Genomic DNA, 27,473 nt, shown 5'->3' on the forward strand with positions numbered 1-27,473 from the left:
ACATGCACAGATTGGATTGTACATGTACAATGTATGTACTGTAAGGCCCAACTCACATCTTCTTGGATCGTTTCTCAAGACTATTCTAAAATTGTTTCATAATCATAAACTACATGTACATGTAGATTATTTAGAGAAGTTTGGGTAAGTCGCCTTTTGTAAAATAGACCTTCATATTTTTTTCTAAAATTGGACTGAGACCAATAAGATATTGTGTCCATTTAAACCAAATTAATGAATAATTTGCAGAAGAAAAAAACAAAAATATTAAACTTAGTGGAAAAATTATTCGTGTTTAAAGTCAGTGGCATAACCAGGATTTCATTACACTCTAAACAGGGAAAGTTGTCACCTGAGGATGCGTCGGATGGCCATAGCGCATCATTATTTACAAACAAGCGTCTGCCCATGAGCCTTTGCATTTTTAGCATGTGTTGTTATCGTCGCTTGGGAGTCAATTCCCGCGCATGCGCAGGTGACGACCCCCTCGCTTTAATTGAAAGAACAGTAGGAATATGCACATTGCTTAACTTGTATTGTTTGGTGGGAGACTTGATTTATCAGAAATGTGCAAACCATGGCACACCCCCCTGATCAGTCCACTAGGCAAGATGAAAAATAAAGTACCCATCTCTAACCGATCACTGGTAAGCATAGTGGTTGTCGCATCATACTCATGATTGGTAGACCCAAGTTCAAATCCAACCTTAGGCTGAACATCAAAGGGTCGACCCCTACCCTGGGTGAGTGTGCCACAGGCTCAATGGGAAGGCCAATTCCACTGGCCGAGATTCATTCACTAACGAATGCGACATTGGGGAACCTTGGTTAAGGTCTGCAGGTGCGTGTGTTCGACCAAGCCTGGTTGACGTCAGGATAGCGCATTAAAATTGCCATTTTATAGAGAGATGGCCACACAGCCCTGTCATGTAGTCCCAAACAGAAAATGACTTCTGTGGAAAAATGACACTATGTGTCAGCACTAGCACTTGTAATTTACACTTAAAAAAAAAAAGTCAGGAGTGACAACAGTGACATTCAATGTCCGGAACTGTCGCCTGGCACAAAAAACATTTAAAAAAAAGTGCCCATCTCAATTGGCAAAGTATAACCAGCTAATATTGAAATGTACTTGTTTAGGATGGGAAAATAAATTGAGTTTAATTCATGCTTCACTGTTAACAAAAAGTTATACAGGAATTTTTAACAACAGGTATTTTTGCAGTTTGTAAGTCAACTATTTCAGCAAGTGAAAAAAATACTCTTAAAGACTGAGCTTGACCAGCTGTTTCACAACACAATTTAATCACCACCATCTGCTTGCTTTCTTGTGTTAAAATATAGCATTGTAAAATGTAGCATTTTTTAACAAAAATGACAAAAAAGTTCACTGAAATTATATACTTGAAGTTATCATCATGAAAATGACTAAATCTTGCCAGAGTTCTACCAAATGTACTAGTACATGTCAGGTACATACAAAATAAGAAAGAATAGCTTTCCCTAATAAAAATTAAAAAAAAAAAAAATTAACCAAAAAATTCACTAAAATAGAAGATAGCGTCCTGAAATGAACAAATCTGAGAAAGAACCACCCATTGTACACTCGCAGTATAAAAACCTATAAACCTAGTCGACACCCTATATGAATTCAATCAGTAATTTAAATAGCTCTACTCTTTGGACTTTTGTTTAAAAGTTTTTCACCTACCTTTTGATACACAAAGCTGATTTTCCCCACTACCGTTGAAATCATACAAAACCATAAAATGATCCTTATCATCTGGATTGGTCAGTAATGACTCTTTAGATCCCCAGCGAGGAGATTCTCCCTTGGGATGGGTGGGTAACGGCCGAGCTATAAAAGCTTCATGCAGATTCTCTGTGAATATACAGTAAAGGTAGATACAATAAGTCAGCTTTATGCACTAAGAAATCAAACCTAAGAATACTGTGTATATGAATGCGATTCAATGATGAAGATTTCTGATCCATTCATGTGATTCGCTTTAATTTCCTGTATCATGAAAATAGGAAGTTGGAGAGAGGGCAATTTACATGAAGTAATAATTTTATAAAGACTACACGTAATGGTGATTTGCCTCAAAAACATCAGCATGATATTTGTACTTTGAAAGAACATAACATTTTCTGTAAACCATGTATTTCACATGTGTTGGAAATGTTGCATGGGACCCACATAGAACACGACTTGATATACAAGTAGTCACCTACTGTACAGGTTTCTTCTGATACCCTTTACTATGTATTCATTATTTAGTGACAATTTCATGATTTTTGCAAAAATAAAGTGGTTCACATTATTTTCAGAGAGGTATATTAAAATTAGAATAATTAACGTGATCATTTCCTACATTGTATGTATATTTCAATCAATGAAAGTGATTTTTGCTGAGGATGATATACATGTACTAAGCTAAAATGGATCTAAGTTTCCACACCAGAACACTACAGAACAGCATCAAACAAAACAAAAAAAATTTGAGAAATTTTTACCTATAAATAGTGCCATTATCTAGTGGTTTTCCTCAAAAATTAACATGATACACTGTAGCTTAACCCAGCAAGAAACTGAGTCACCTGAAAATGTCTTATTTGCATACCAGGTCATTCACCTATAAGTCTAGTCACTGTGTGCACACTTCAAAACTCACTTTGCATAGTTGTTTAAACTGAAACTGTTATGTAAATTAGATGCAATCAATCACGGCTGTTTATCCCTTGTAACATTTACTGGCTTAACATTTACTGGCTCTGACCATAGACCCTCTATGCTCTGACTCAGAATAAATACTCATTTGCATACCAGGTCAATCACCTCAGGTCATCAATCATGATTTTATGGAACAGAATAAAAATATATCCCATAAAATATATTGTTGGTTTGTTAACTGAGAAGAATAAAAAGGCCTGTCTCATTTTACAAATTGAATATGGCATTTGAACTAAACAATATAATAAAAAAAAAAATTTAATTTAATGAGGAATAAAAGGCACACTATGAGGTAAACAGGACAGACAATTATCTTGCTGAGCAGAGACTGTTTGTATCAAACTCAATTATCAACGTCAATAATTTTAAAATCAATAACTGTATCGTGTTCTGAAGGTATAACAATTTTCTTGTTCTATGCTGGAAGAGAGTGAGGAGAATAGCAAATACCACCCCATTATCTTTAATGGCTCATCCCTAAAATGATCACATGACAGGAAGTAATAATGTTCATATCACTTTTCTAGACATATCAATGTCAGATTATAGCTGTATGTGGTAAGACTTCACAAACACTGTGGTCAGACTTAGTATACATATAAACCAGTTTAAACTGAAGTTCCATATATAAACCAGACACCTGTGTACATGGCTTGTCTTTGACCTTACAATTAAAGTCACCTTCCCCAAGTAGTATCAAAAGAATTCCAGTCAGGTATTCACATGCAATACCTCCTTGAAAACTCTCCAAAGGATACATGAACATGTGCGTGCCAAAATACATTTACTGTTTTGTTTGGCGAATTTTTGACATACAGAAAACCACTTTCACTTTTGATGCTAGAAATTTACAAGACTTTATAGATGATTTCCTATTAGCTGCAGATCATACCAAAAGTTTTAAAAAAAACGGAAAAACCTGTCCTGTTTTTTTTTTGTAAAGTTGACAAAAGAAATTCAGAGTTTAATTTGTAGAAGACAAAATGCAGCATATAAAACTCCCATTTTACATATAATGTACCTTTCTCCCCATTTCAACCAATTTCCTAGAAAAATTTAAAAATGAATATACATATACATGTATGACATGGTTTTTTTTTTTTTTTTTATATTATAAGATCATTTAGTACCACAAAATATGTTAAATTTTTAACATTAGATCATTAAATTATTCTTTTGAGTACTTTTGATGACGAGAACCTCTTTTTTTGCCTTTTTTACATAATAATTTCATCATCACTTTATAGGGAAAAGGCAGATTATTTTACTAACTGCAACACAAAATAAATTACACATGAAAATCAGACACACCCATTATTTAAAAAAATTACGGTTTAGTATATTTGAGAATTAAACACCTGAATAATAGCATTTTGGGACAATCAAACCAGATTTCATTTACAAATTTAATAATGTTCTATTTATAGCTATTAAATAATTCAATATGGTTTTATAATAACTCATCTGAACAGTAAGAATGTTGAATTCATTTCATTGAATTTGGTTCACATTGTTTTGTTTCATAGCAAAATACTGAAAAGGCAATATGTCTACGTTCTATTAAATAAATTTATTGCATTTTTGCAATTCAAGGACATTTGCGATGAATCAATCTCCGGCATCAATTTTATAGTTACAAAATGCCATGATTTTTTTCAAAATTGGTCTCTCGAGAAAGGAGCTATTTTTGCATTATGGGATAGCGCCCTCTATTGACCAACCATGGAAAGAAGTTACTTGAAAAACGAGCAAATTCCAGCGACTTGCAATAGCAATTATGTCAATCAACAGTTCACTTCATGACATTCTTTTGTAATCCCTCCTAGAGACAAGATTAGCTTCCATTACAGAGCTAGTAGAGTAGTACCTTACATGTTTTACTGACACCATGTCTTGTAGTTAATAATAGCTCACAGCTTTGTTTTGATTTAAGGAGTTTCTGACCGCAATGAAGATAAAATGCCAATTTGTTGACACTTTATATAACACAGCCATTGCAAACCAGAAAACACACAACATTGGACAGCCAGAGAACATTTAGAGATTAAATTTAAATTAAATTTATAAAGGCATTGGTTTCCTTGGTAACTAAATCACCGTATTTAGTCATTTTACTAAGTGATAGTGACGTAACAATTTGTTAGAAAAAGTTATCATTCAATTTTAGTGAGTTTTCATAGAGATATTATTCCATTATTTTCAAAAGAAATTTCTTTTTTCCATAATACACAAATGATCAGTAGATGAACAACTTAATTATTGCTCTCACTCCCACAAATTATTTATCGCTCTGAACAAACAAGCAGTACAGCAGGTTGGCCCACAATGACGACCTGAATAATTATAAATGTCTTCTAGGTTAATTCCTCACCAGTCTCAAAAGGTATACATGTACATGTATATTATCTCTCTATTTCAAAATGGGCGGCTATAACAAGTTGGTAATTGGATAAGTAAAATAATTTAGAATTAGCAACACAGCTAAAATATTTTTATCCTGAGTGAAAGCTCAGATCCTTGGACAACACAACATAATCTTGTTTAATGGCACACTTGAAAAATTAAAAACTTATTTGATAAAAATTTAATACGCCGATATATATATAAATTTCCACTGGCCAAAACATTCTAACTATTCACATAAGAAGCGGATTGTTGAATAGTCTTGATATTACGGTCAAGTAATCAAAGCAAGTCGACCATATCATGTACATATGTAGTGATCCCTTGAGAAACCTCATTTGAAGTCAATTGAGAGCCAGCCACTTGAACTGCCCTGGGTTTAATTACAAACATGGTGGAAATCTGTGAAAGCAGTAAATATGTCTATTAAAACTAGGACATGTAAAAACTCATAGCCTGGCCATATGTTTTGTGTTTTTAATCATGGTAATTAGATGAGGTAGGAAAAGGTAAAACATGGTTGAACAGAAGGTTTGTTGAAAGTTCAAAACTGATATCGGTGTTAGTTCCCATACAATTTGCATTCACATCTAGGAAGCAAGTGACTGACAGTCAACAAAGGTAATTGACTGTTTTCTTGTACCGCATACCAGTATACTGTACACCGCTTCATTTTAACAAGAAACAAATTGAAAATTATAAAATTTTTCAGCAGTTCAAATTGCACACGATGCCATAAAATCCTGAAAATTTCTATCAGAAATTAAGCGGTTTACAGTACATTGTCCATTAGAAACTTCGATAGTTTGGTGCAAATTGTCTTTTTCCTTCACTTAGTTTTGAGTTAGATTATTTTTAACACTATGAAGTTGCTGAAAATTTATTGCTTTTCTCTGTTACGTAGTACAGATTTTCTTTTTTTTTTCAGTGATTTTTTTTGCAGCTTCTGTGACAACTAGAGACATAAATTCTGAAGTTTAATCCTCAGTGTACAGAAGAAGATCATGTCAATCACATTCTGTTCTATAATCCAACTGTGAAACAAATAAAAGTACACATACATTTTAACCAATACATAAATCTGGGGGTTACGATGTACGCCACAATCACAAAAGTCAAACTGACCTTTGTAACTTCTTAAAATTGATAATTTGTTACATTCTTGTACATTCATGACTGCAACGAAGTTTCATGTAATATTTAGATGCAGACATTACACCTACTATCTTCCCCCCTGCAGGCATAGTGTCATTATTGCGTGTCAGACGAACACAGAACATTGGGGGGATACCTTTAGAATACCAAGTACATGCAGATGAGCTCATATGTTGCTGTATTACACGATATAAAGTGAAAGCTAGCAATCGAGTTTCTGAATATATTCTCTTCTGTGAAATGAACACACAGAAAATGCACAAATGATGTACATGTATATGTAGGAGTGTACTATTACTGCAAAATACTTTATTTTAGCTTGAATTAATTAAAAGACTTTTGGGAGGTTTTGTATGGAATTTATTTTTACTGATTTTTGATGAACTGATGTATATTCACTGAATTTTATTTTCACTGAATCAAGCCCCCCCCCCCCCCCTCCAGCGGAAATACCAAAAGTAAATTTTAAGCTAAATAAAGTATTTTACAGTAATTCATTTTTTTCACAAATCAAGCAAAATCACATAATATTTTAGCTGGGAAAATTACAGAGAGAAAGCGATTTTTGTGAAATTTAGACACAGCAAATACTGGAATTCTCAGTTTAATAACAATTACATAAATCTGAAAAAAAAAAAAAAAACGTTTCACCAATGGAATAATTGTGGCCTAGCGTCTGCAGACACCATTTTTACTCCATTCATTTTGGCAATCCATGGAGGATTTCAGCTGGCTATGTGTTAAAGTTACATGTATATAACTTACGTTTCAAATGTGGGTTGGTCATTAGTCATACGATTTACCTACTAATGGAAGCTTTCACCATTTCTAATTAATTTCTCAATCAATTGATTAATCAAACCTATTACGAACAAAGGACTAAAAGAGTAAGCAATGTAAACAATGTGTTGTTGTTGGTGAACAAAGTCAACATTTTTTTTTTAGACACAAATGTACCATATATAGGCATTAATATTTCACCAGTTTCTTTTTGTGTGGATTTTTATCACTTGCTTCACAAAAAAGAACAGTTTTTGATGAAAAATTGTTGACGTAAACTGTTCAGACAACAGCAATAAGTAAAAAAAAAAAAATTAATGAGGAGATGAGAAAAAAAAGGTATATAAAATATAAAAAACTTACTCAGATTACTTCTGTTGAACATGTTCAAAATAGAGCGAATATGGTGCGCATTGCAGTTGTGAACTTTCAATTTATTTCTAACTTTGTTAATCTTATAGAACCTAATTTAGGATTTCACTATAGGATTTATTGTGCATTAAATGAGTTGTGGATGTGCTCTGAGACCTCATGATAGAATGTAAGCCATCTGGAAATGATGGGTAAAAACAGCGGACAGAGTAAGGTGCATCTAATTAAATCAAATAAGTAATCAAGTGAGTTTGTACCACATAATAATGTTGCATTAAACAGTTATGTGAATATTAATCAGGTAATCACTGTGTAATTGTATTCACTGTTATTTGGAGAGAAAAAAAAGGGAAAAGTATCTTCATATAATTGCAACACGATAAAAAATAAACTTAAATATTAAGTTACATGTAATGAGACATGACACAAAAAATATTAAGACACTGAATTATGGTTATTTGAATCAACACTATAATAGTTTACATAAATCATTTTAATGAGAGGGGAGTGGGGGGAGGGCAATCTGCCCACAAATGGAATTGTATACTCACTGCATGCTACTAAAAATTAATTTTTCTGCATATTTTTCTTTAATATTTCTGAAAATAAACCCTAAGCCAACAGACAAAATTTGGGTCAATCTTCAGTTTTTACTCAATGGTTATTTTTGTCCCAATGTCTTCTGAAGGAAAGTGCAGACAATAAACGAACCTATTTTGAAAATTTGTGACGAAAAGAGGGAACTGGTTGTGAAAAGAATAAATGTACAAAGCTGGATAGAGGTTATTTGTTTACCCCCTTCTATTCAATTGGTTCATCCCTAAGTAAAGTAGGCCATATTTCTCTTTATTATATGTTGGTTACTCAGTGCATACTAGATCTACTTGTTCTTGTATGTAGGGCACCATCAAGGCCAAGTAGCACTATAAATGCATTTGGATAGAGAACATAACAGTGATACAGCATTTTTCAATAGATTAGACATTCAGAGAAATGGTAATATTAGTTTGCTAATTTCATTTTATATTTTGCCTGAAAAAAAAAATGAAGATTTCAACAATTGACCACTAGAGGGACAATGACATATCTCACGAGGGCGCTGCACTATGTACCATGTTCAGAGAGATTACGATATTACAGTAATTGGAAAATCACAAAATTCCCCATAGTGATTAATGATTAATACATGTAGTACACGAATGTACTGTGTAGTCAACTTGCATTCAATGAACCACGACTCACTCACTCACTGTTTTTTTCCCGAATCACACACCAACCAACCCAGACACCTGCCGACACCACCCCATATAAAAGTGCAAACACACCAACATTTCACTTCCTATGAATACATATCGAGAGAGCATTTAATGAATTACAATGTAACACCGCCTGAATTACATTATAGAATGATGAAAACCATTTGCAATGCGATTACTTTTTTTGATACCAGCCAACGGATAAGCCATCATTAATAAGAGTCGCACACATGTCATTCCAATCATCAGCCCTTCCGACATCCATACCAGGATCCTATTAGAAAAGCCGAAAAAAAGAAAAAAAACTCTGGCAAGGCATGTCATGCTCAGTTTGACAGCTTTAAGCTGATTCAGCGTATTCTGTTTCTTTGTGTTCTGACCCGTCTTAACCTGAGAGAACTGAAGAAAATGACTTCAACTGCACTTTGCACTCGAGGTGAAACACTATTGACGTCAAGCTGTATTTGGCATACTCATCTAATGCTCAGATATACTTCAGTGTGTATTGTTTCAATCGTCTCGGCTATATTATGCCTCAGACGAGCCACCCTTCCGACTTCGATATCACCATAGCAACCATTGCGTGAATTTGTTTTTTCACTTGGTCCGTCATACATATACATGTAGTCAAATAAACATAAGTTTGGCGAAATTGTCAAAGCAGTCAGTGACAGAATGTAATAGCAATATTTTTTGTGTTACAGTGATGTTATTTCAGAAAAAATGTTTTTCAAAAATCATTATTTTTAGAACAATATCATAGAACACAATATTAAAGAAAAATGCATTTTTTGATACTTTTTAAAACCCAGATTTTTAAATAATTCAGGACAACAAAAAGTACATATGACATCATCCTACAATTTGAGAAATGGCATAATCATTCTACCATATTTCTGCCTATGGTAAAAGCTTTATAATAGTGCCGAAGTGGCAACTATCCATTGAAATACAATCATTTTTTCGAAAATTAGGCTGGAGAACAATTTATCGTAAAAAGAATAAGTTCTGGGTAATTTCATTTAAGGCTTCTTCTTTAATAAACTGTTCGCATAGTTGTGATGCACCGAATATATTACCAGATACCATCACCTTGTGCATGCACATGTACATGTACAAATGTACCGGTACATATTGAGCGGCATATCGCATTATGCTTTTAATTGCAAAATACCATTTGCGGCCAACTTTGTCATGCGAGGATCTTTCAGTTCATTGCACGATAACATAATTTAAATAAAGCTGCAACCTGATGGTGGAATAAAAATTGGAACATGAATATTTCAAAAAGATGGGACAATTCTGTCATGACCTCAATTATGGGAACATATGAATTGTGGTAACAATTTTTTGCCGTGACAGTTTCTCAGTTAAAGAGATTCGTGCTGAATTAAATATTACCGTATATGTTTTGTTTTTTTTCTTTGCACTTTCGTTATTATGGGTTTATGCCATTTAAAGATACCAACAATTTAAAAATAAAATTTTTTTGAGAAACAAGTCTGAAATTTCATGTAAACTATATTTTCTATGGTTTCTATGGAAAAAATATTTGTTCATGTACATGTATGTATCTCAATATTTTTCTACATGACAATGGTTAAACAGGTCATAGTGGGAACCGTTTTATTTTTGTCGCTAGGGATTTTTACAATTTGAGGATTTTAATTTTTTCACCACAAGATTTTCTCGTCCAAAGTTTTCTGCACTTTTTTCTTATATTCTTTAATATTTCTAGAAATGAACCCTAATTTTGGAGCCGACAGATAAAATTTGAGACAATTTTCAGTGTTTACTCAAAAAATTTGGCTATTTTTGTCCCAATCTTCTGAAGGAAAGTGCAGACTATAAATGAGATTATTTTGTGAATTTGTGATAAAAAGAGGGAACCGATGGTGGAAAGGTCAAGGCATTTGTAAGACACAAGAGAAATTTTCTCTACGTCAAAATTTTGCCATCTTCACTGACTCACCATGTTCTCAAATATTTGTCTCTCACTAAATTAAAGCGGTCTACAATACATGTCAGTGACACAAATTGTAATACTTTGATATTTGGCGAGTTACCAGTACGATAATATTCATCCGTTATATTCACATGAAAAGTTTTCTCCCATAATGCACTGCACATAGGTTGCGTTTGATTGGTTGTAGTACATTACAAAATTAGTATTCTGTACTGTTCTAACTCGCTGAATATTAGTACACAGAAACGAAGTAAAATTATACATGTACTCCTCAATCAGTTTAAATATTTCGTCATAATTGATACACGACTTGAACTTACTCTAAGAGCAATGGTCTCTGTAAAATTTCACACCATGTACTAATCAGCATATTGGCTCCAGAAGAAGCTCATTCCCAATATAAACGCACATATACCAACAATTACATTAATTAAATGATGGATCATTAAACTAGGACTTTTTAGGCAGCTCTGTCATTTACGTAAGTGTACATGTACATGTATACGCTACTGCAAATATGGTGAAATAGTTATAATGCAGAAAAAGGACAAGTTTTTAAAGCAGGTTACATTATGGACAAGGAATGCATGCCTTGTATTTGAGTTTAGGCAATGTATACTACCAGTTAACAGCATTGAAAAACGGCCCCTTTTGAGGATAGTGTTAAGTTCAGCAAATCGTTCTATTATAAAGAACTGCAGGAATTTTTAAGGGCATACCGGTAATCGCATGAACAATAGTCAAACATTGAATTTTGCCCCGAAAAATACCCATAATTGTATAACATAGAACAGTTTGGCTGAATACAACGCTATCTTCCAATTGGACTCACCCTGCAGTTCACATGGCAATGATTTAAATATAAAAGTTAACAACACATATAATGAACACCACATTGCCAAGCACAGTACATCATAAAAATGTAAATGTTGTCGAGCAGACAGGAGCCCCAGATCGGTTTGTCTAGGTTGCTATGGCAATGAATGAAGTGTTGCTCTCATTAGCTGTCATTTCAGCTGCATTAACAACTGCATTTGAAGTGATTGATTCACACAGAAGTACATATTTACAATTGCTGATCTGGTCTTTTGAGTGCAATGTACATATGAATATTTCTATTATATATTGTATTGAATTTATTAGAAGTGCATCTCAAACAGAAACACACAAAAACTAAAATTGTAATTTATTTGTTGTTTACACAAGCACATCATTTCACACTCATAGTGTTTGCTTCTCTCGAGGGAGGGGGGTATATAGCAATTACAGTGACATATAGTAAAAATGACCAAATCCTATGGGTAATGTTTCCCTACACAAGGCGAAATACGTAGTGAAAACTAAGGATTAAGTAGCTGTCCTGTTGTTGAAATCGATAACATGATAAGGACCATAGAAAATTATGACACATGGTGCACACTATGATGGAGATGGCACATAAAATCATCTGTGAGACTTTCTGAGTGAGGCTTAAGTTGGCGACTTATAATTGATATTTCTTCTAGGACCTCAGTAAGTGTCATCTTATACATAATTCCTGTGGATTTAATATATGGTGCCCTCTGGAGGCCAAGACACAACCCGGTGGCCATCTTTTTTACAATGATAATGTGCTTTATAGACTTACTAAGGTTATCATAGGATTGGCTAATTTGCATAACAATATAAATATGTTGATTGCATCTATTGTATTCATTGTTATGCTAAATTGGATCTATTGTTTATCCAAAGTTAAACAGTTTGAGCCCACTATTCTACGGGTATAATGCACTATTATATATACTGTAAAATACTTTATTTTCACTGGAATTAATTTTCGCTGAAATGACTTTTTATGTGTGTTATATGGAATTTATTTTCACTGATTTTTGGGAAGTTGAATGTAAAAGATAGGGAAAAAGGTATATTCACTGGATTTTATTTTCACTGAATTATTCCTTCGACGAAAATAGCGAAAAATTAATTCCAAGCAAAATAAAGTATTCCACAGTACTATGCTTTCAGTGTTCACGTTTTTGCGATTACAAATTGGCACTAATGACACAGGAAATATTATTAAATAAATAGTTATAGCTATTATCGCAATAACACCATGTCACCATCTGAAAGGCTCCATCGGTATCAACAACAAAAATGAAAAAAGGCGTTGACAGGTGAATATGTTTCAAATTCACAGAGGCATAGTGATAAATTATTGCTATGATGGCCAACAAGTCACCATAGTGATAATGCAAGCCAATTTTATCAATTTTGGTTCGGAAAATGATTCCCCTGAAGCCATGCCATGTTTGAAAGGCAGGAGAGAATGTATCTATAAGCTACTGAGTAAACAGCCGGCTTCAGGAACTGAACCCACAACCTTTACGATGCATGAGACAAACACGCTAAATCATTGCAACATCGCTCAGGTCAAGCACTTTATATTAAGCAATATGTTTTCCTGATGATTAATTCATTGACTTCTCTGTGGGCAATGACATGTTTTATAAATGATGACCATTCCTCCAGAATAATCCATAGTTTGAAATCAGTGACACTGAATAGCGATGGTCTTCATGCTATGTCGTGTTTGATATGAATACCATGGTGATGTAAACAACGCATGTAAATTACATTGTTTGTTTACACACAATTCAAACAAGTGTTCCGCAATGACCACCCGGGTGAAAAAAACTCGACAATTTTTGTTTCAGAAGTGTTACAAATGTTTTGATTTGGACACAGGCTCAACTTTTGTTTTTTTATTTGTCACATTTTTGGAACAATTTTCATAGGAATGCAAGTTAAAAACAACTTTTTAAAAAAAATTAGCATTTATTAAAGTTTATTAATTATTACCAGTAGATGTAATTTTTCCCCATATGTAACTAATATTTTTATACACGCATGTGGTGAAAATGTTATACTACAGACACCAATGGTAAACAACTGAAAAATGCAAGTTTGATTTGTGTCTTTGTGCAAGAAAGTTTTTATCTGGGTTTTGCGAACAAGTTCATACAATAAAATAAAATAAAATCAGACTATTATGCAACTCAACCCAATCTAAGTGTAATTTGCTATTGACGAATCGGGAAGGGTTAACAGAAACCCAGCTTCAACAAATTTGAAAACAAGAGGTAAATGTGTATTTGGAGTTTGGATCATGCTACACAAGTAAAAAGAAAGTAACCTGATATTTTTGGACTAATAAATGTAACCAACTGCACATAACAAAACATAATGCATTAATTTTAAATCTGTTACCTCTTGTAAATTGTTAAAGGAAGTTCAACACTTATATTTATTTTCTATACTGAGACAGAACTATAAATTATAATACTATTTTAAGCACTATTTGAAGTTTATTTAATCAGAAAAGATGGATTGGTCCAGTGAGAACATGGTACAAATTTATATCATACTTTAAAAGCCGGAATTATGTCATTTTTGACATTACAAATAATGGAAAAACGTCGTCATGCATGAAATTAATATTTTTGAAAGCACAGGTTTCAACAGTTTCATCGTAGCTAGTTTGACTCGTGCCCTCGACCACGTCCCTCCTTCTGTCCCAGCAATGGTGTGGTGATTCAAAGATGCTATGCACGAAGTGACCAGCAGACAGTGTGTATACAGAGAGACAGAACTACTCTGACTGACTCTTATACAGACATAACATACACATTCAGTCAAGCTGATATTTTAAACAAATCCTAAACTGTCGAAGACCACCCCAACAGCATATCAGTATTGGATGAAATAGACAAGTAGAAAAGTTAAGTCAGCGTAACATAGTTGCGCTCGGTAATTAAGAAGATAAAGAACTCATAGTCTTGCATTCACGCTGGTCACAAATGGCGTAAATATGGCGGTCATTGGACAATGCACACAATGGTGATGACTCATTGATGGGCAATGCTTTGATTCACCATATATTTCATTTCTGTCTATTTTGTATTTGTTCAATCGAGCAATACAAGTTACAGTAACGATTCTGTGCCACGTATATTATAATAATGTACATATATATAAACTATTTTTAAGCTTTATGTTGGAACCATATTTAGAGTTCAACAAAATTTACAGATCAATATAACAAACTGAACTGCCTTGAAATTGAACACAATTTGCATGTGAGTATCTACTTTCAAAAAAGACAAACATAAATACAGTTGACTGTGGCACTTAAATTCAGTTTAAGATTTAAATGCACTTACTAGTACATATCCCTTTGCGAATGGTCGCCAGTGTTGTCATCTTCCCAAGGGAGCTTGAACTCCACCATATTTAAGCCCCTCCACACTGACATAACACCTGTTTTTAAGCCAGTGTTGCACCAGTGCTTATACGCACCCTTCCAAGGGACTTTAAAAAATGCCAAACTCGAAGCCTCTCCACACAAGCATAACACGTTCACATTTCTTTCTCTTCCAGCACCAATGTAACTTAAGTTGGGTAAATGGACGCAAAAAACAGATGTGAACTTGATCCTAGTCTATCAGCCAATAACTGCTGTGAAGCACATGTCAAAAATGTAAATATTGATGCCAGACAACCCATGATAGTGACAATCAGTGGTATGCTATAAATGTCAGCAATGTGACAGTGACACTAATAAGATCAAAGAACAATTATCCCATCATGACAATTGAATCCACATGGAATCGCCCACAGTGTCTTGGATTCCATTGGCTTTCTCAGATGCAGAAGACTTACTTCACTGTTACTTGACATTAAAACTGTGCAAGAATGTAATTCTTGACATCATCAGGTCTGAATATAGTTTTTTCATGCTACATGAAGTACAAGCTTAAGCTAATCTCATAAATTTGCATATTCGATAGGCCAGTTGCAGAAATGATGGTTAGCACGGGCTAAGTAATGGCTAGACTTTATAAAAATATACAAAAATCTTCAGTCATTTTAACTATGATTACTGCAGTAATACAAAGGTACAAATGTATACATGTTAGTTCTAAGGTTATAAAACAATACTACCGGTAGAGCAAATTCCAAAAGCGCAGATAGCGGAATAACAAGAGCCAATTTGTCAGTTCATTGTTTTCTTTATAACGATATCTCTAGATGTGCTCGCATTGATTGTCATGTCTGAAATGGCAAACCGAAAATGAATGCAATAGGGCGCTTAGTCTGAGCTAAGCAATTCAAGTACACTTCATTTGACTGTGCTAAGGATCTGGACCAGGTCTTAAAAACTGGCCAGATTTAATCCGTACTTAGTGTTTTTTAGCCTCTGCTAAGCGTTCACGCACGTTTTCATGGCACGAGCTAAGATATTTGACCTCTTAGCCCGTGCCAAAGAGCTGTGCATGAACGCTATTTATGTAGATTTACAAATGCATGTAAAGTTGTATATCATATCGACTTCCACAATCTAGTGACTAGTACATGAATATAATATTATACTTCCTCTAGCCAGGCATGCAAAGTTCAGCATTTATATTCACATACATAAAAACGCTCTGTTGAACGGATTTTTTGTCTTTCTCACCAAAATACTACAATGATCCAACATACGATTCTACATGTATTAGAGTAAATGCAGTATTGCGATCTGAGAAAATAACCCTGGATGATATTTTTGTGATATTGGTTATTATAAAAACCTTCATGTATCATAATATTAAAGTAAACATTTTTAAATCTCCATGTCAAACTTACTTTAAGTACATGTAATGTACAATGTATTCACCTTGTACATGTATGTTATTTACAATACTACAATAGCATTTCCAATAGAAGCATATATACTGTAAAATGTTTTAGCTGCAATTAATGTTCACTGAAAGGACGTTTTGGGTGTTTTGTGTGGAATTTAGAATATGTAAAATATAGGAAAAAAAGTATATTCGCTGGATTTTATTTTCACTGAATCATTACTTCAGCGAAAATGAATTCTGAGCGAAAATAAAGTATTTGACAGTAAACCAAAATATCACATTAGCTGTATATAAATCGTTGAAATATAAAATACTGATTTTGACCATAAAAAAATATATGCCATTCACGTAACTGTATGCGCTACTAAAAGAGCAAATACGATAAAAGTGGTAGCAAATCCGAGACAAACAACAAAATGACAGATGATATTTAATCTTTTCTATATTTTCATCAGACAGCATGACCACTGCAGTTTCATCTGCATACAATAACACCCCAGATTGTCATCAAGAAACTTTCATATCTGGTGGCAACATCAAAATAATAACAACAGCCTAGTTCTATTTTAGGACTTAATTAGTGATATTTCATCAGTCGTGACCTTCAAAGAGCATCAAGATGGAACTAATCATATTCCTGTTATAACCAACTGTCATAGTTACTGTAGCATACCTCATCAATCAGTCCACTTGCCTGGAAACAGTTATTTACTATGTACTCAAGCATATAAAAATACCGCCACTTTTCGGTTTCATATTCAATATTTAATCTCTGCTGATAATGTAAAATATCCTGCCGAGTGGGGGAAAAAATAAATTATAAATGCATTGTAACCATGGAAACATGTCAACATCATCATCATCAGCTTCAATACGAATATATGCTTAAATTTAACTCATATTTTTCTTCTAATATTTTATTTATTATTTTAATTATTTACATATAATTCTGACTTGGCAGCTGGAATGATTAAAACAAATCTGTGATTTTGATGACTAGTTTGAGGTCATAGCAAACTGAAACATCACTAAATATAGTACCATCACACATGTAGTACATGTACCGGTATATCATAAGACAACTATTACATCTATATTATTTTGGCTATAATTATTAATATTATACAAATTATTTTTTAATTATTGTTAAAATTGTCCACGCACAACGTAGACGCAGGAAATGATGGATAATTAATGGAAAATTGGCATCTACAGAAATAAGAATGAAAATGTAACAACATTGGGAAATAAGAAGATGAGTTTTTAAATTGAAGCCAACAGTCTGTCAATGCTACATGATAAACTTATGCTTGACTGCATCTGTATGTGGGTGGCCAGATAAATATATTCTGGTATTAAATGTGCATACTCTCAGTTTGAATGTATTAAATTATTAAATGGAGACTTATTGTTCACATTATTATAATCAATATAAATTTAATTTTTTCGTTTTATTAATCTGGATGAAGTGATAGAGATGGGAACAGTGACTTTTCAAATGATTTTCAAAATAACTAAGGATTTATGAACAGTCCCAATTTCATCTTTCAATTTCATAGCATTTAATTGTAAATAAACAGAAAATAAAAACTGTTAAATGTTTACTACTTTCACGAAGACAATGTTTTGCCATATTTTTTTTCTCCCAAAATTTCAAGAGAATTTGTTGATAACTGTAGACCAAATAGCCATCATTTTACATTGCGTACAGATGCCGGTTAAAAAAAATAAAGTTGACTTATATTCTAAAGGTTAAGGACCCCTGTGACATCTTGACTCCCAGCTTTGTCCCATGAGCCTTTGCATACACTAAATCCTTTGGTGAATGCATTTTCAAAGGTGCATGTGGCAAGGTACTAATGACATCTCCATTAAATATATTTCATAATGTTGTCTCTAGTGAATTAAAATGCTTTACAATAACATTGAATATAATACAAGAACAAGTTGGAACGAACAGCTAGAAAAAAATCACAACCAATAATTTGAAGTGCTTCATTTCTAAGAGATATACATTACTCTCTACTTATTTACATTCTTCCAGCAACAGAGAATGTAATTTGAGTTGGGAAATACATGTAGTATACTATAATAATAATATTGCCCTGCTCAGTAGATTTTATAAGAGATAATGCCCACTGGAGAGGTCAATATCCTATACCCTAATGCATAAATATGACGATCTCTATTAAAGATTATTATGGGAACTTTTAATTTGCATATTGTCTGGACTGCAATTTTCCCCTGAGAGGGTTGGGTTTATTGAAACACAGAGCTGACTCTCCCTGTACATGTACATGTATGCATGCAGAGTTCATATCAAAGGTTAGGTAAAAATCAGAACTTAAGCGAAATTAGCATTACATGTATATTATAATTCAGTTTCACCATCACTAATAGTACCCGGTAATAGATTTTAGAATCGTTATCAATTTTAAATCTAAACCGATGTGACAGAATAACAGCTCTCTATCTCCTTGGTGTGAAATGACGACAATCGACAATGACAGTGAAAGTGAAAGTGACATGGTGTGGAAGTTGGGATTATATACCGGTACGCGTACCTGTAGTTTAACAATTCGTTGAACATTTTCTCAAAATATGGAAAATAGATGTATGTTAATGAGACTCTGCTAGTCATAAAATAAATAATGTCTTTTTGTAAAATTTGATTATTATTTGATAATGTTTTAAAGCCACATTCATAGTTCCCATACTAAATATGTTGCAAATACTTTTCAGATTTTGAAACAAAAAGAGACGAGTGCACACAGTACAGAGAATATAGGAATTACATTCTGCCTGGAATGACTTGCAAAATTCCTCAATTTTTACATTAGTAGTTGTGAATTCTATAGTGAGAAGGGAATTTATTGAATTTCGCATGTTAGCAGCACATGTAATCAGATTCTAACAACATATGCGTTGTATGTCATGATCTCACGGGAGCCATACTGACAGGCTGCAATGACTGGGGTGGTTTATACAAAAGCATATTTTGTATAACATTTTTAACAATATAGGGGTTTTTAGCAGAATTATGCAAAATCATTAGTAGCATCTGATACAGCTGTGCTGCATGTGCAATGACATCATATCTTACGTCATTATGTTAAACACATAACCTGTAAACACATGTCCTACCTATCCATTTGAACTCTGTACCTACTTACTCGTATTTGGGAAACGATGAAAACAAACGTCTTGATTCTATAAATAAATTTGGATCCAGGGAATGTTCCAGCAGACATGCACATTGTTTGTGTAGTTCTACTAATAGGGTTTCTTAAATGTCTCATAAATATGAAATATGCAAGTATATAAAAATTTAGCAAATAATTTAATGCAGTATACACACACAATATAATTTATAGTATAGTGTAGTGTAGTAGCATATAAATGTATAAATTTACGCAATGGTCAAAATAAGTTGTATTTTAATGATCCAATTTTTCTGTTTTATGTGCACTTTTACTGGAGATGAGTTTCTATTAATAGAGTAAATATGGTAATAAATATCACAGACAAATCATAAGCATTACACTATACATGTGCCTTGAAAGCTATTGCTATTTAATGCAAGGCAAAGCGACGTGTCGTGTCCATGTATTGTACATTCATAGCTATCAAGTTGAAGAGATCATATTATGCCCATTTACAGGATCTATAACAATGTGGACAAAACAAAGTACAACACAAGTCATACCACTGTGTTGACTACAAGTACAATCTATTGTAGACACGAGTTCAAAAAGTGTACCTCTTTTGTACAGTTCATTTTGAATGACAAGAGTTTATTGTGCGTTTTATGCGAAAAGTTTACATTTTTATGTCAGCTACAAGTAGAGTAACCCATTTAAAATTTGGAAGATCATGTCTCAGTCAACAGTTGCTCTATCTTTACGACTGGGGTGCTAGATTTAGAGTGTAGATGTCATGGAACACCTGTCATTTTAATATCTCTTTAATACTGTATTGCTATATTTGTAGTTCATGTGCCTATGTAAATGACAGCGGTGCAGTCTAACTAAACTTTATTTTAATGATCAAGCATGCAATAAATACCATTTTATGGTTTATGTGCATTTCTATTTTGATAATAAAAGAGCAAATATGGTATTTGTTCTTATAGAATAAACCTTATACAAGTTATTTGACGATTAAAATTCTTACCTGATTCTTTAACATTTGAATATTACCATCTACAATTTTGAATTTAAAAATGAATTGTCTCCAATTCAATTTCGTTCCCACACTTATCCAAATTAGTTCTAAAAATAACTAATAATCTTATAGCCTCTTTTGAAATATACATGAAAAAAAATGCATAAAAGATTTATTATTATCATGAGGTAAACCGCTTGCATAATTGATCAATGCTGCAAGGAAAATACGATATTTTATCCAGCCATACCGGAACAGTTCGGTTGAGTTGTCAAGAACACCTGCAGCTAAAGAACTGAAACCTTCAATCGTGCAAATGGTGGAACATACAAAGAATTTCAAGATGGCCACCACACTGTCGTCTGATTTGTACATGCAAAGACACTATGGTGATAATTTCAGTTTGAAACTCGTAGGGAGAGGGCGATAGGATGAGTACATATATGCATGAAACCTGGAGGTATTAATTAAAACATCTTTTAATTTAGTGTCTTAATAACCCAAGACGTATACGTCTGGCAGAAAATTAATAAAATACATTTTACCATTTAGAACTAGTACCTTGAAATCTCTAATATAAGTCGCACCCATTCTTTTTGAGCAATTGAGTACCAAACAATCACAATTTCTTATATGTGTAGATACTTTAATAGAAGCCGCATCCCTTTTGTTGCATTGTACCATTTTAATAGAAGCCGCAGCTTCTAATACAGATTTTACAGTAGCTTCACGGTGAGTGGCTTTTGTGGTAAGTGGGTTTTGTATCTGGTGGGTTTTGTGGGGAATAGGGCTTTGTTTCAGTAACTGGTCCTTTCATCCTTGTTGAGAATTAAAGTTTTATGTTCACATTGAATACGCTTAAACGAAAAAAAACTTAGTGTCTTAGTGTTAGTGTACTTTTAAAACCTCTCCATGCACAAATAGGATATAAAAAGATTTACTCTGACATGTAAATAAAGCTGGAGGTGTTTTGTGCTGAACAAAGCACATACATGTATACAAGTACATGTGAATCACTAACAACAGAAAAGAACAGAACATACTTGTACTGTACTAGTAATTATTTTCACTTGGAATTTATATTCGCTACTTTCACTGAATGGGTGATTCAGTGAAAATAAAATCCAGTGAATAAAATTTGTTTTTCCTATATTTTACATTCAACTCATGAAATATCAGTAAAAATAAATTCTGTGATACAAAACACCCAAAGTCTTTTCAGCAAAAATTAATTCCAGCTAAAATAAAGTACGGTATTTTAAAGTACCGGTAGGTGATTTTCACTTTAAGCTAACTTTCTTTATTTGGGAGGTAAAAATTTAAATTGGCAAAAGCTAACATGATTTTCTAGAATAAATATTGGCCAAATTTGACTTTTAATATTTATATATTTAATATCAATGAAAAATAAAAATGAATCCCGACATAACAAAGTCTTCCTTGCCAGGATTTTAAAACTGTTACTGCTACATGCACTTTTATAGTAACTCAGACACCATCAACATTCTGGTGTTTTTACACCAGGGTTCTGTGATCTTTCACGATCAGACAAACAGGCAGTGTGAATCAATAGGAGACACATCTGGCGACCAGTCTGCATTAACCGAACCTCACATACCTGACAGACCTCTAACACACAGCTCACTAAACTGTCAACAATTAGCGAAATTAATATCGCTATTCTTAATATTATTATTTTTCTAAACTGGTAAAATAATATCCAGTGTTTTCATATTACAGAGTGCAGGACATGTCTGTCACGGGATGAATTCAATTGAGAAAACAAGACTTCACAATTTGAGCCCATGAAAAGTACAAGACTACAGAAATGTGCAATTTCCCAACAATATTATCTTTAAACGCTCCAATGAGAAATATTCTGTTTCTAAGCAAACAATCTTGTTTCTAGACTGCTGAGCAAACCAGTCTATTTTAATGTCTATTTGAGAATTAGGGCTGTGTCAATATAAAGTAATCAATACGCTAAGATGATATTAAAAAATATGTCTATTTTGAATTTAACTTTCTGAACACTAGTAGTCAAAAAATAAACGTTCTGCATAATTTTTTGACAGCCATTAATAATAAGGAGCAGAACTCATTGAATTGTATATACATCTTTCTATCACTACAACTTACAAGTTGATGGCGGAACTATATTACACTTTATTAGAAGTCTTATCATTTTATGAGCATTCACCAACAGATTTTAGGTATTTATAAATTATTTCAGACTACATGACGATGCAGCTTAGTATCTGTCTGGGCAGCTCCTCTTATAACTCAAAGTCAAAGGTCACATCCTTTTCAGACAATTCTTTGAAAGATGTTTATCTGGTCAGACTGGTTGGTTGGTTTTGTTTGCGCAAGCACTGAATAGACTGTCACAATAAGGTATTGTTACCATTCATGCTGTGATCTTTAACACAAACAAATGTAGTAACATGAAATCTATCAGGGGATGGATAAAAAAAACATGAATACTGATGTATTTTAATTTTTCTGTTCTACACAACTGAAACAGCCAATACAGAACTATATTTAGTGTATCTTTTATCTGCGGTTGTTAAGGCAAGTGGTACACTTAAAAAAAAAACAAAAAAAAAACGGGACTATTATTTGCATACTTGTTTTCATCTTCTAATTGTGACCAAACATGGAACTATGGACCAAATGACTACAAATAAACCCAGGAAAGTATATATTTTTAGAATCGCCAGACTTCAAGCTTTACAAAGGCGTGTTTGCCATGTCCGTATCTGCATTCTACGCTGAGTTAGTTAATCAAAAGTGAAAAATTACTTTTTTTGTAAAAAAAATAATTACGCATTTATGCTGGTGATAAGAAGTTTTTTTTTCACTTTTCCTAGTTGTTCAATAGTCTGGTAAATTGAATGTGTCTGGTCAGTTTTATTCAAGCAGTGCGTTTTGAAAAGTAGTGTCCTGAATTTTAATTTCTGTTTTAGTCGCATTGCCCCCAACTCAAACCACAACATGTTGGTAAATAATCCATGAAATAGTTTGTCTGGACACATTCAAGTTCCTCTCATTGTAACCTTAGAGCTGTGAAAATTTGGTGTTAATCCGACGACAATAAGTATACATTATTTTTTGTTAAAGACCTAGTATTTTGAAAAACATAAACTCCTAGAAATCGTTGATGAAGTCACAGCAAAGATTTTTAAGCTTGTTTATCGGCACAAGCGATTTGTTTTCACATCAAGGTCTCTTTTAACATGTTGTAGGGGCATTCAAATGTATAAGGCTATTGGAAACCAAAAAATAAAGGAATGGAGTAGGTGTAATTCGATAAAATCGGCAGATGAAAACACCAAAATCAATGATTTTTTTAAGTGGCTGTGTGACCTTGTGTTTGACACATTCATATGCAAATGACTAATCTGTGAAATAAACAGGGGCGGAGACAAACCACTCAAATGTTTGGAAACACTCATTGTGTGTCAGATAGCTACTGATAACACATCCTAACATTGCTTTGTCTTGAGTTTATCTTTGAAACTTATAGGCACACAGATTAAACCTGTGTTGTTGATTTGGGAAAACACTACTGAAGCTGCCTTGCTTCCCTTCAGAAAATCTATATTTTAACCAACTTACATGACATTCTAGGTTACGTTGACTTTATCAGATGAAAGTTTATAGTGCATTTCATCAATTAATAAATAAATGTGAAAATCGTAATTTTCAACACAAATAATAGTCTCGCTACCTTAATATGGTAAATCAATTTATTAAGGGTCAAATAAAAATAAATTTGGTGTTTCTTGTTTCGGTCTTAAAAAATATTGCGTAGGTAAACAGGAATTTTTCCTTTCATTTTTCTCAATGAGTTATAGTTTCAGGTTTCTGTGAGGACGTAATCATAGTTTAACTCCAGATGTGAAAAATCACAACTAAGTTTGTTGTCAGATATATAAAAATCACTACACAGAAGGAAGTACTCGGGACATAAAATCAAAAGCTAATTTGCATAGAAATAAATAATTTTCAGCTCATTTGCATAAATTAAACTTTTTGATTTTCCTTCCAAAAAAGTGACAGAAAACACAGAATTTATTTATTTTGCCCCAGTCTTCAAATACATCAATTTGACAAATATTACTGTAATCGTTTGAACGTAGGTATGAACATTTGCAGTCAAAGTTTAACCATAGACCTTAGGTTTAATAATGCTTCGACAGTTACATAACTGTAAACTTCTTTAACTGTTGATTGGTTGTAATTTTTTTCTGGTTTTATATATTTTTCTAAAATCACAACCAGGTGAACATAATTTCTCATTGCCTACATGGTTTGATCACAAAACGTGAACAAAATTATGAAATTTTATATTGTAAAGGTGACAAAAGTTGTCTTTGGCAATCGAAGGGATGGTGTTTAGAAGGACAAATTCACTCACAAAAAACTGTATAGCATTTTTCAGGAAGTTTTCATGTACATCTTAAAATTTGCGATTTATGCTCAAATTTATTCGCATGATCCTAACGCCATATTTTGTCATTTAGTGATTTATTCAAAGGGCAATCATAAAAACACTGACAACCATCAAATATGGCTGCCACTCTTCAAGTGAATTTAAAATATTCAGCAATTCCAACACCTGAGATGTTCACACCTCATACTTTTATTTTAAGGCAAATGTGTTGAGAATAACTTGTCACAGATCGGTGATAAAACAGTACAGAGTTTCACAGCCTCGGTACAACGAATGCAATTAAGCTTTTGGTGTAGCGAGGTATGAAATGGACATTCATTCCTGCGTGTCTAGACAGTGGATTTGGTCTTGAGTCAGTTAATACTTTGTACGATTTTTGAGATGTAACCTAGCAAATATTGTGGATTACTTAATCTTACACTAAAAGATTAGTTCAGCATAACTATTTTTTTGCTAAAAACTTGTAAATTAGATTGGCAATTTAATTTCTAATCATTTTTTTATCTAGAACTACATGTACATACAAACCTAACTTAGAAGGAAAGAAATTTCCAAGTGAACATGAAAGTTTTATGCAGTAGTTCTACTTTCTTCCTTAAGTGTCTCATCATCAATGGTGTTCTCAAGGAATTTTTCATTTATGCTAATTACATAATAATTATTCATTCAAATTACATATTGGTCAGTATTAGGTTACACTGGTGTCCATAAATGTTTACTTCACACTTTCAGTACCCTCATAATTCAGAAATTAAATTCCTGATACAAGTCCTGCAACGTTCAAAATTCACAGTGGACATGAAAGTCATTGTCTAGATGTCTCCAGACTGCCTTAAACATCAAATCATCAAATAATTCTATCATATTTTTTCAGAAATATTGACTCTGAAATCAGGAACCCTCAGAATATAGAAGATCATGACTTACACCATTGTACGCTTTGTGAAGCTATGGGAATGTGGAGGTGTGGCTATTTAAATTCAAGGTGCTAAAAATAAAAATAAAATTAATTCTTTTTTTCCATTAGATTTGTGAGATTCTCAAAGAATTGTAAGTGAGATCATTGATCGAAGAGAAGAAATGAAATAAAATGTTATTCCGTGTATAACCTGGTTGACAATGTCGCCAATTGGGGCACAATTTTCAGCACTAATGAGGGATTTCTCGGTTTTTGACGACAGAGTTTCACAGCGTGTTACCACAAACCACGCCGCCACCATGTTCTCCTCGTTGTCTCAAGCAGCACGCAGAGAGGTCGATACCCGGGATTCACTGTCAACTAACGCGCATAAAGTATTGATCTGCGCAAGATGGGGAGCGAAAAAAAAAATGAAGAAAAAAATTATTTTTTTAGCAATTTTTTGCACTCGCAAGTCGCGGGTGCGAGAAATTACGCTGAAATAAAATTTTATTTTTGTTTCATTTTTGGCTCCTGTTCACGAAACAAGGGATAATAAAAGTCTGGCTTAAATTGGCTAAAAATAGACAGGTTTTGATCTTGTGATGTACGGTAACAGTGAAATATACAGGTTTTGCCTGTATGCTGATTAGAGACATTATGATTGCCTCCGATTGCAACTAGGTCAATTATGTAGTCAGAATAAGGCTTTAACATTTTCCAAAAGATACAAGTACCGCAATAACTAGAAACGCATCTCTAATAAAGCACAACAAAGCCAAATTAACTAGTACATGTACAAATGCACATGTAATTAGTTAAAACGCCACATTCAGCATACAGCATAGATCAAATTTTGTGTGAACTAACATTGTATATGCCACACATGACCCATATCCAACACAACACAATAGCGCCAATAATGCTTTCAAGTTTTAAATTCAAGAGGACATACTGAGTAAATAGGATATAAGAAACATACACACATATCCTATTCGACAGATACATGTATACTTTTTTGAATATTTGTGTAAATAAAACAGGGGCTAACAATGACAGACAATGTACACGTATCTATGGTTTGGTTAATAGACCATTTTCCGTACACTGCGAGAATCACGCGTTATGCGTGAAATCGAACGTAAAAACAGGACAAACAAAGGTCATAGCGTCGTAGTGGCGTCAAACATCGCGTGGGATTCGACAAACGCGAAAGTATTTCGGACATTTCCATGCTTAATAATGTGCTGTCCACATTTAATGATGGGCAATTTCGATTAAGTAAGGGTATTCGGAAGCAATATTTCTCTGTCGAAGATCGGCCGGTCAATGTAAGCTGCGAAATAAAGAAATTCTAGTTCAAAATCAAATTGTTCGATTTTTGCGGCAGACGTTCGACGCACGTCTTTCATGCATCCCGTGAGATCTCGCAATTGTTCGGAAAATCACCTATTAATATACATATGTTTAAATTATTCAAAATTGAAACCATAAATACAATACATTGTAGTTGAGAAATCACAAACAAATCTGACCAATATATAAAAGGTCATTATCGCCTGCTGATAGTTTTTTTTCTCAATTCACTTTGACCATCCACTGAATCTTTCAGCGGGCATAGTATTA

General features: G+C 33.3%; 1 protein-coding gene across 3 annotated transcripts in view; it reads right to left on the minus strand.

Moving 5' to 3' along the window:
- The window catches only part of LOC100374571 (uncharacterized), a 49,717-nt gene that overhangs the window by 12,375 nt on the left and 9,869 nt on the right, over positions 1-27,473 (minus strand). For all 3 annotated transcript variants that reach the window (XM_085491798.1, XM_085491797.1, XM_078008546.2), the window contains exon 2: positions 1,712-1,882. In XM_085491798.1, the coding sequence (XP_085347924.1) occupies positions 1,712-1,882 (171 nt within the window). The remainder of the gene's footprint in view (positions 1-1,711; positions 1,883-27,473) is intronic.

The sequence above is a fragment of the Saccoglossus kowalevskii genome, chromosome 17, assembly GCF_978046115.1.
Source record: "Saccoglossus kowalevskii chromosome 17, keSacKowa6.1, whole genome shotgun sequence".
NCBI classification, from domain to species: domain Eukaryota; kingdom Metazoa; phylum Hemichordata; class Enteropneusta; family Harrimaniidae; genus Saccoglossus; species Saccoglossus kowalevskii.